This window comes from Vanessa atalanta, chromosome 18 (assembly GCF_905147765.1).
Source record: "Vanessa atalanta chromosome 18, ilVanAtal1.2, whole genome shotgun sequence".
In the NCBI taxonomy this organism is placed as follows: Eukaryota; Metazoa; Arthropoda; class Insecta; order Lepidoptera; family Nymphalidae; genus Vanessa; species Vanessa atalanta.
This window is the reverse complement of record NC_061888.1, coordinates 11206166-11217561: the sequence shown is the minus strand read 5'-3', so window position 1 is coordinate 11217561 and position 11396 is coordinate 11206166. Positions and strand designations below refer to the sequence as shown.

General features: G+C 34.0%; 1 protein-coding gene across 1 annotated transcript; it reads left to right on the top strand.

Moving 5' to 3' along the window:
• Window positions 1-6860: 6860 nt before the first annotated feature.
• Window positions 6861-10914, top strand: LOC125070825 (phytanoyl-CoA dioxygenase, peroxisomal-like). Its single transcript, XM_047680812.1, has 4 exons — window positions 6861-7277; window positions 8755-8928; window positions 9874-10044; window positions 10582-10914. The coding sequence occupies exons 1-4, from the start codon at window positions 7077-7079 to the stop codon at window positions 10831-10833; spliced, it is 798 nt and encodes a 265-aa protein (XP_047536768.1). The 5' UTR covers window positions 6861-7076; the 3' UTR covers window positions 10834-10914.
• The last annotated feature ends 482 nt before the right edge of the window (window positions 10915-11396 follow it).

Genomic DNA, 11396 nt, shown 5'->3' with positions numbered 1-11396 from the left:
CATTTATATACCAGATAACCGGTATTTGTGGTTCTTACTCATGACGATAACTTTCTTCCTGGGAGCTGCTTTGGTTTTCATACACGAAGGAAATACGAAATTCATTATTGATACAAGCTAAAGGAGGGAGGCAATAAATTTGTTAGTATTTGTGGGTTAAAATGAAAATAATAGTTTAAGAGAAACCGTTCTAATTTACGTAAAAGTGAAAAAGAAAACTAACAGTCGGCAAATGTTCCATTGCAATGCCAATATTTACTCTCCTCGTAAATATTTGGAGCTTATACTATCACGCTTGGCCAATGCGGTTTGGTGGGTAGGAGCATATTTGTAGCTGTGTTTCTCAGCCATACACAATTAAAAGACATGAAAATTCAGTATAATTTGCCCGAATTGGAACCTACAATCTTAGGTTAAGTTTCACGTGTTATAACTACTGGACCATCTCGGCTCATCATGTAATCAAGACGTATATATTAACCTGACCTTAAATTAACAAACATGTCATAATTATAAGCGAGCGTTTTCGTCTTGGGCTTCACCAAGTTTAAGGGTGAGGGCGTGTGTTAGTTACGCCTTTTCTGTACCCTTGTTAATTTATATGCAAAATTTAATGATGGTCGTTTAGATTGTCAAGGAGGGAAAGCGTTTCGAATAAACAAACAAACTTTATCTACTAGTTAGGAACTGCACTAGTTAATTCATATTTATGTTTTTTTTTTTTGACGTTGTCTAAGGAACAAAATCGATGATGAGCAAAAATTGGTAATCTTTTCTTTTTTTTTAGGTTGGATCTTCGTGCACGAAGGGCCGTGTGTCGCTCCTCAGGATCTTGTATTCAAGCCGTTGCATCAAGGCTATGACCCTCTTAAGAGAATGAAAACATACTTCACTAATTTGGCAGAGGTGTTTGAAAATAAATCGCTACCACCTCTAGATTTACCATGACGTATCCTGCTAAAATATAAATCAAATTTGAATAAAACAACAAATCGATTTTTTGTTTTAAATTATTACATCTTTAGTAATAATTATCAAGACATATTTAATTCTAAGCATACTTACATGTTTGTTTCTTATAGAGATGTGTTTGTGGGGTTATTCCATTGGGTTATATTTAATAAATACACATGTAATCAATCAAATTTTACGACCTCCGTGGTCGAGTTGCGTGTACACCGGTTTTCATGAGTATGCCTCTCCGAGGTCCCGGGTTCGATTCCCGGCCGCGTCGATGTAGAAAAGGTTTATTAGTTTTCTATGTGGTCTTGGGTCTGGGTGTTCGTGGTACCGTCGTTACTTCTGATATTTCATAACACAACTGCTTTAGCTACTTACATTGGGATCAGAGTAAGTAAGAGTAAGTATGTGATGTTGTCGAATATTTATTTATTTATTTAATAAAAAAAATGGGTTAATCAAAAATATTGTTGATTATTTTCAATTGATTGGTCGAGGCTGTGGCATATCAAAATTACCATGGCAACGACAAGTTCGGTCGCTATGTAACTGTCTTGAATTCCACATTGATATTCCTGTAATTGGACCGGTGTTGGTTAATTGTGATGAATTAAATGAGTTGAGCAAGATTATTATCTTAGCGCCCTGGCAAATGGGCCGTCTCGTGATAAGTGGTCACATCATTGCCCCTAAGCATTGCCGCTATATGAAGTATTAACCATTCCTTCTAATATCGCCAATGTCCCGTCAACCTTGGAAATTAAGATGATAGTTCTGTCCCTTGTGCCTGTGTCACTGGCTTATGCATCCTTAAAACCGAAAGGTAACAACACTAACTATTGCTCTATTGAAATGCAGTTCCTTGATGATTTATATTAATATTGGAGTTAATAAAAGCATGATAAAGACTGTATTGAGAAAGAATATCATATATGGCATTTAATGAGATTAAGTACTCTTGTAATATGAGTTTTTGATATGAAGTCTATATCGATTATATCTAAATTAACTTTGTGATTTAATCTTAAATCTTTTTAACTACAATACAAGTCTGAGTATTGCTGGTTAAAATTTCTGACGAACGGAAGTCTTTCTACAAAATTAGATAAATGTGATACGTGTAAAAAACATCTCAGATAACTATTAGCCTTGTTCAATAAAAAAATACCATTTATATGATGTTTTTGAAAGTAGATGGAAAGCGTTAAACGACTTTTACAATGAGCAACTCAGTACGACTTCAGCCGCCTTCGGGCTGGGATTTCAATAAAATATATCGGTCATATTTATAGATTTATTGCACTTTTTAATCACAAACAAGATCGACCCTCTAGAAATGTTATTATGCTTAACTCACAAAGACAAATAAGCATGGTTATTTATATTTTTGACAACAAATGCGAAGGTCCTCCTTAACTTATACCGGTAAATAATATGTTACAACTAAATTGATAATGTAAAAATCGGCAAAAACATTATCACGTTGATTTTATAAATATAGGAAGTGAACATCATGGTTTTTTAGTATGGTGCCTTTTATTTATTTGAGGATCAGTTACAGAATTATACATTAATCATTCTCTGACACTCATACGTCCATATAAATTCACACGCGAAAAATACACACAACACACGCGCACACAAATATTCGTATATACGAGTACACACGTATACTCGTACGAAGATCAACGCACGCCTATAAACATAGACGTACACGTGCTTATACGTTCACGAACCATACTAAAGATTAAAAGTTGTTAAATTTTAATATATGTAAATAATTTAAGGCAAAACAAAGTTATATGATTTCTCATTTCCCTTGATTTAAAATAAAAAATAGACGTTACTAATAAAATTATTATGTATTTAATTGATAAAATATCTCATCTGTCTTTAAGAGAGCACAGTCGCCTGAAATACAGGTTACCTAGCTCAGGGATAGTAGGTTTGATTGTATCTTTATAAAACACGTGTTTTGTTCACACAACTTATTTTTTTTAGTTGAGCTTTAAAAATATACTTTTAACATTTATGTTAAGATTGTTGTAGTCGCATTGTAAAGTTTAAAATAAATATTATTATTACATTATTTATGCCTATGTTAAAGTAAAGTATAGTCTAGTATAGTTGGTGGTAGGGCTTTGTGCAAGCCCGTCTGGTACTACCCACTCATCAGATATGCTACCGCCAAACAGCAGTACCCGGTATTGTTGTGTTTCGGTTTGAAGGTTGAGTGAGTTACTGCAACTACAGGTACAGGGGACATAACATCTTAGTTCCCAAAGTTAGTATTGCATTAGTGCTGTAATGAATGGTTAATATTTCTTACAACACTATTGTCTATGGGCGGTCGTGACCATTTACCATTAGGTGGTCCATTTGCTCGTCCACCAACATAAAACATCAAAAAATAACCTATATGTCAAATAATGTTGCATTTTTTGTCACGGGCGGTATCCGAAAATGAGTTTACAACGCACGATAATGGAAGAACGTGATTGGTCAGGATTCGTGAATTTTATTACCGACTCAGTTGTTGACACTGATTATGGCTAACGAAACGAAACGCGTTGAAACACAGAACTGCGAGATATTTGGAAACTATATTTATTAAAAATTTTTGGCCATTAGTAATAATAATAGTAATATAATTTATATAAAATAAGAGCACATGTAAATTGTCTATATCTGGGCTAAGGCCTACTCTCCCTTTACACAACGCAGCTCTCATGCGGGTTGGTATACACAGGTTTGACGCCCTGACGATGGTTTCCTTCAAAGTCGAGTCCTATTAATAAGCAATTTTAAATAAAATATTTTAAATTAGAATATTTATATTTGAATTTGACTTGTTATTATTTACGATATTAATAAATTGCACGATTAGTTTCGAACAATGATTGAGTTTTAAGAGTTAATAACGACAATATATCCAGTCTTGCAAGAAAGCCGCATAAATGGTTATTAGTTTAATACTGTTGTGACTTAATAGGAATTATCCTATTATTACTACGATGCTATTATTAAACAACATCATAAGTTGGAATTAATCATATTTTAGCCGATTAAATTTAATTACGACACGAGGCCGTAATTAAAGATCACTAAAGCACATATTCCATCCGCATAACATTCAATCAGAGAACAAAAGTGTGTTGGGCTAATGTGCACATTCGAATAATCGGGGACTTTTGTTGGACGGAAAAAGGGAGTAATCGCCTGTCATTTATTTCCTTTATCTAACCTTTCATGATTGAGTATATCAGCCTTTTGGAATTCAGCGTGCATTCTTCTAATATGATGCCTTTAGTAACCGCCATTATCTGCGTATATTCAGCTACACGAGTGCCATGAAATATAAGGACCTGTACCTCAAACTAACGAAGAATACGAGCACGTTATGAGAGCCTGTTATTATTATTTTAATGAATGCTGCTGAACCCTTTTTAAGGATTTTTTTATATATGTATCAGAGTATCAGAAAAAATCTCATAAAACGACATTTAATGTTTAATTATCAAAAATGTCTGTTCCTAAATCACAAGACACTTTAATTTTCACAATCATGAGATTGTTTATAGGTTAATATTTTTCATGGCTAACAAAATTTAGTTGTCATGTCACTGCCCGTTTGATGGGCGGAATTCAAATTAAAGAAAAATACATTTTTTTCTTTACATATAAACTTTTATCAGCGGTCCTTACGAACCTTATTTTTTTTTTAGTTTAACGAGGAGGAAATGCATTTACCGAGGGGACCGGGACGGGTATGTGGGACTCAACCGGGGCCTAATGCCCCTTGCCAGGGCACGCAAACAATGCCCTGCCTACCCTACCCTACCCACTAAAACCTCCTCGGGTTTCCACCGCGCCGCATAATGGTGGGGCTACGGGAACGCCATGGCTTACCACTGCGACCCCGCCTGCGGCGGCCACCGTAAGGCGGCCAAATAAATGAATGCGCACCTAAAGGCGCGCCTTCCTCCACTGCCTCCGTCCCGTTAACTTAACGGACTCCCCTGAGTCCGCCACTGGAGGCCGGGGCCAAGAGCTGACGCCCTGCGGCGGATAGGATGACTGGCTCCGCCGCAAACCACCGGTGTACGACCACACCTCCGACACTCATAACCCCCCCCCCCCCCCCTTCTTGCCAACGAGGCCGCTCACACAGTCCACTCTGCTGGTCAGAGAAGAACCAGGAACGACCCCACGGCATTCCTCCGCGTCAGTCTTAGACGAGGAGGCGGGTCCTTACGAACCTAGCCCATTGTCAAACTTGCTCCTATCACAACGTTAAGCGACTTGTGTACCGATACCGTAATAATTAATACATGCTATAATTTTTTTTTAATTCGTAGATTTGTAAAATAATATAAAGTCTAGTAATCCATCGCGTTGAGACACATGGCTCGCAGAACCGTCTACAAAGAGGCAGTATACTGGAAATAATACAATGCGTAACATCACAACTAATTTATAGATTTATCGCATTATAAACCTTATTATGTAGCACCAGAACATAATATGGAGTCATTTTTGTAGCGTTTAGGCTTTAATGTATATGATAAAAGCAGATGCCGTGAAATGCATCGTTCTGCACAAAGGCAAATCCGGGGCGGCTTATCCCTTGCGGCTACAATTGAATACCATAAATGTGCTGATAATAAATTATATTATTAAATATATATCAGACTTATAAGTAAAAGTAAATCTATTCTCTTTGTTTGTTTTCTTGTCGTGACTCAAACACTTTTTTTTTAAATAGTTAGGCGGACGTTTCCTGTGCCACCTGATGGTAAGTCACCACTGCCAGAAAAAAATAATAACAATTCCTTGCAACGCCAATGTATAAAAACTTTGGGAACTAAGATGTTATATCCCTTGTGTTGTAACTACAGGCACAAAGGATATAAAAATAGTATTCAAGAAGCGCAAGTCAATCTATGTTCACATAATAATACACTACAATTAAATGTTTACATCTTGTAAGAAAGTTCACGAGCACTTAATCTATGTAATTTTTTCATTATTAATCTTGTACTGAATAATATGATTTACATATTGATATTAACGAGCTTTAAATTTATTCATCGGTGAATTTAAATTGATCTGCGAAGTTTTATGGAAGAAAGCTATGACTTTGCGAAGTTTTCGACTTCGAAAAGTCATTGTTACAAATGTATCTTTATGTCCCTTGTTTTATAACTTTCGTCATTGTATCTTAATAATTAATTTTATTGTGAATATAACATGATATTATTGTTAATATATCGTGGTATAGGCGTAAAGGAATATAATTTAATTTGACACGGACTATTAGAGGCCATTTCTTTACTTTTACTAATTCACAACCTCAGCGGAGTCTGCTTCGAGCAGTCACGGTCTTCCAGACGAAGAGCAGTTGCATTATTGTATTACCTTAAATGCATTTCTGCCCGAGATTCCGAGTCCAGATATTGCAATGACTGCGTGGGAAACGCTATCGTGAACAACGGTTACAAACATATGACTTTGTTTATAACCCAATACTTATCTTATTTAGTTCGTTTACCATAAATATAGATAACAGCTGAACTGCTATAACCTTTTGATAGTTTTACTACATAAACAACTACATAGAACCCGGTTTTCATTTCTCGGATTCAATTTTTTTTATCAACATGGGTTACGATTTTAACTTCAAATGTTATATGTTGATTAATGGGTGCCAACTATAATAATACCCAATTTCACACACTTAGCATAATAACAAAATTAGATAAGAAACAAAAACATATATTAGCTATCCGTCCTGACGACACTATTTACGTTAACATACATGTTCATATAAACTGATATTGTAATAATCTGTTATTTCTTCAATAGATAAGCATATCAAAGCCGTAATGTCAAGTTTATTATTATTGCCACTGTCATGTGTGTTCCTGCCTTTACATTGCTCGTGAATTCCATAACAAAACACCGAATATTTCAACACCATAAAAAGTGTTAATAAAAAAATATTTCGCTCAATTAACGTCAATGGGGTCAGGAACTTTGCCCAGAATGATTTTACAGTAAAATATAAACGCCGTGACATTGCAGTTCGTTTCTTTCTTATTCAAACAGCTGTTGCGATGGTTCGCTTAACGGAACAACAGATACAGTTCTACAAGGACAATGGATACATACATCTGAAGAAGCTAATCAAAGACGACGAGCTTCAGAGGCTGTCGAAGGAATACGATGACTTGTTCAGGAGGAAGAATCAGGCGAAAACAGAGAGCGCGTGGGTTGGTAGTGATGACACCTTCAGGGAAAGTGATAGCCCGTACACGGTAAGCTTATGTTTTTATATATTAATAATTTCGTACAGGTCTGTGCTAGATCCGATCGAAACTTATCCACAATTATAGATCGTTAAAAAATAATAATTTTTTAGTCTACAATCTTAAATATCAACAAAATTCGTATAATAGAGATGTTTCTATACTAAATCCATAAAAATCAATGACATGACAGTTCAAAAGGCGGCCATGTTTGACGTTTACGGGTGCGTTCAGAAAGTGTGTTCCAAGTAATAATTTCGTGCTGTAGACTCTTGGGAAATATATCCACAATAGATTATAGATCGGTAAAAAATAATAATTCCGAGTGAGTAAATTGGTCCACATGTATGTCAAATTATTCAAAGTGTTAGTTCAATGATAAGTTTATTGTTAAGTTAAAATGTTTTATTATAATATATAAAGACTTATGTTATGGTTGCCGTTTAAAAAAAAAAACTCACATGCCAAGTTTTTTTTGATTATGGAGAGTAAACTCAAATTAATAACCAAAGCCAAGTGTCATGTTTGTGTTGACTTATTATTTTTCTGTGTAAAGTATGGTTATTGGTGGTTTCCACCACCACTATATATAAAATGTAGATGTTCGATAATCACAGTGTTTATGAAATAATTATATGTTATATGGAAAGTAAATGATAAACCGTATTTGTTTTGTTCTAACCATATTAACCGGCGAAGCCGGGATTTCATCTAGTATTATTATAAAAGTGACGTAGTTGACTGGTCCTTTTATTTAGTTGATGCATACAATGGCCACTGATCCCGTGGTCCAGCCTTTAAATCCCAGGTCAGGTTAAAAGTAATTGTTTTTTGTATATCGCGAAATCAGTAGTAGTTTGAATGTTGGTATTATTTACACATGTCGTATTTACCATCCTATCGGATTATGAGAGTCAAAGACTAGAGAGTATATCTGCATTTGCGCATAAATTTGTGCCCTATATCTGACCTGACTTTGCTTGAAAATGACGCCGTAGCCGAAATCGCGAAGGAGAATATCAATGACGTAATTATTTGATATAGAATTTTTCACTTATCACTACAAAATTTCGTGTGCCTATCTAAAAGGTATTTATGACTGACCGCGCATATTTTATAAATAATACACCTGTAGTCTTTTTACGATATTAAAGACTGTTATCAATTTCAAGACCCGTTGAGTTTTTTTTCGATTGTTCTTTAAAACCTCTTAATTATAGTTCTTACTTTGTTTAATAATTGTATGTAGAATTTTTACGTTTTCACATGTTTACTTCTCATAATTAATTAGATGGACTTAGACCTTCCATTTCGCTGTTAGAAATAACTGCTCAAGTGGGTGTTCCCGTAAGTACGGCTTAAACAACCGTCCTTTGTGCTTATAATTATGTAGATTTTCTGTCCCTTCAAAAGAGAAACTACACACAAAACGTTTGATGAATTATTCAGGGCTCAAAATAATAATCTTGGAATATTTATTTTACAGGTGAAAGGCATTCACAACTTGCAAATGCACCACGCTGTCTTCGGCAAGTTGTTATACAACGATGACCTTCTAGACGCTTTGGAAGATGTCATGGGTACAAAGAACATCGTGCTGCACCACACCAAGGCGCATTATAAGCCTCCGGAGAAGGGAGCATCGTATCCCATGCATCAGGTACGGAGAAACACATACGGTTGGATTTTAGGTGACCAAAACTTATGGTTTAAACAAATTATTAAAGTAAATTGAATAAATATGGAATTTGAAACTTAAACTTATAGATGTAAAGATCTCTTAAATTTTCTGTTCGTTTAAAGGCTTTTAATTAAGGTTAAAGATCTGTTCGGAAAAATCAAAACACTTTCGATTTTACAATTGATCGATAATAATTGGTTTTTTATGTTTATTAACATTAGGATGACAAATGAGCAAGACTTAAGATCAATATAACGTATTTTTATTTACTTTAATAAAGACTAAATCGTTTGAATTATCATAATGATTAAATTTTTATCATATAAATCAGCTTCGAAAAAAATAATATGGTTAATTCAAGTATCGCCATTTGCAAAATTAAATTTAATATATTAAGGCATAATATTGACTCTGCCGACCAGTATCAATATCAGTAAGCTGTCTAACTTTTCTAGCTTCGTATTCTGCAGAGCTACCTCTAACAGAAGACAAATGGGAATTCAACGTGAGCTTCGAATCTAAAGTATAAAAACTGTAATATCTGATACACACAGAATTATGAACTGATTTTATTTCTGTTTTATTTTACATTAGATAAACAAAAAGTACTCCTTAGTTTTTGACTACATATTTGGTATCAGTTATAATCTATTCTTAATATTATTTGAATTCGTTTATTTTTAACTTTCAAAAGTAAAGTGGAATCATTTATGTATATCCAAAATAAAACAGGGCCCAAAATTGTCTCTTGCGGAACGCTAATTTGTAGGATATACTCTTTATTTTATGTATAAAAACAGGTTTAGGTTAATGTGTTTTTTGTATGCAAAAATATTGTGTAAATAAATAAAAGAATAACTAAATTTAAATATAACTGTATAACTCTAAAAGTATAACTGAATTTAAGTTTTATAATTTTTTTAGGACTATCCCTATTTCCCATACGAAAAAGATTCTATGGTGGCAGCATTCGTGAATCTAGATGATTCCAATCCGGAAAATGGGGGATTGTTCGTTTACCCTGGCTCACACAAATTTGGTCCTTTGGAGGACTTTGGACCTAAAGAAGGGAGCAGCTTCCATTATGTTGATCAGGTTCGTGTTTTAGTATTGTTGTGTTAATTTTTGTTAAAAACATTTTAAGTAGACATATATGGTAAAATATTATTCAAAGTAAAAGAATCAAAATGATACAGACTTTATTGTATAATTTAATTTACGTGTGATATTTATTCTTAATTAATGTTTCGCCTCAATACCTATAAAAATAATATTTTTTCTTGGATACAGAAAATAATAATATAAATGTTTTTGACAATCGTAGCTTGTCTACGATATAGATTATCTTGTCTATTCGTAGATAATGTCGAAATATTGAGCTCCAACAAATAAAAATAAAAAAACATGGTAAATATCCCGTATTAAATACTGTTAGTATTAAAAATAACCATGTTAATTTAAAATCTAATATAAAGTTTGTTTAGTATAATAGACGTGCTATACAAATAAATACAAAACAATAAATGTGTCAGTGACCCTTCCTTCCGCTACTTATGCATTAATGGGAGCTTATTTTGCTGCAATTATTTACATAATATTCTAGCAGCTATTAATCTTCGTTCATAATTTCAGAAAAAGTTTCCAATAGAACGGGCGACTCCCGTCATCGCGGAAGCCGGAGATGTTGTCATATTCTCCTATTTCCTGGTTCACGGAAGTACTCCTAATAACTCAACTCGCCCAAGACGAATGTTCCTGGCACAACTGGCAGATGCCCACGACAGACCCATTAGCGGAGAACGCGGCCAACCAGGCAGGGGTTGGGTGCTGCGTGGAGTTAATATGGACAGAGACGCTACAATTGCTAATAGAGCTCAAGATTAATTGATTTTATATAATATTGAAAATTGTTTGAATGTACTTGAAATAAAATAAAATACTCATAAAAATAAACACTGCCGTAATTTCCACTGACAGATTTTTTTTCTGCAGAGTTACGCTCACTCCACATCCTTTTCACTGGTGTTAAATTGAAGTAAAAATACATTTAAAACAAAATCTATTGATTTTAGTATTCCGAATTATAAAAGCTGGCAGACATTTTCCTACATCTGTGTTTAGGGTGAAACTTAAAAAATTACTTCCATCAAAATAGGGTTCAGAAGAATTTGTAGATACATTATAAAATGTATATTTATAATAATAACTTTTTTTTTCATATAAAACGATATACTCAAACTCATTCAATTTGACACGATTAACAAGTGATTTTGATTTCATCGTCTAACCTACAAACCGTTATAGCGCCATAAATACTGAGTTCGTTTCGTAATGTTGTCTTATATAAATTAATGAAAAAAAAACTAATAATACGAACTAAAATGAAATTCAGGGAACTATGGAAACAGGATTACTTCCATTCCTCCTTGACGTGTAATACCAAGAAC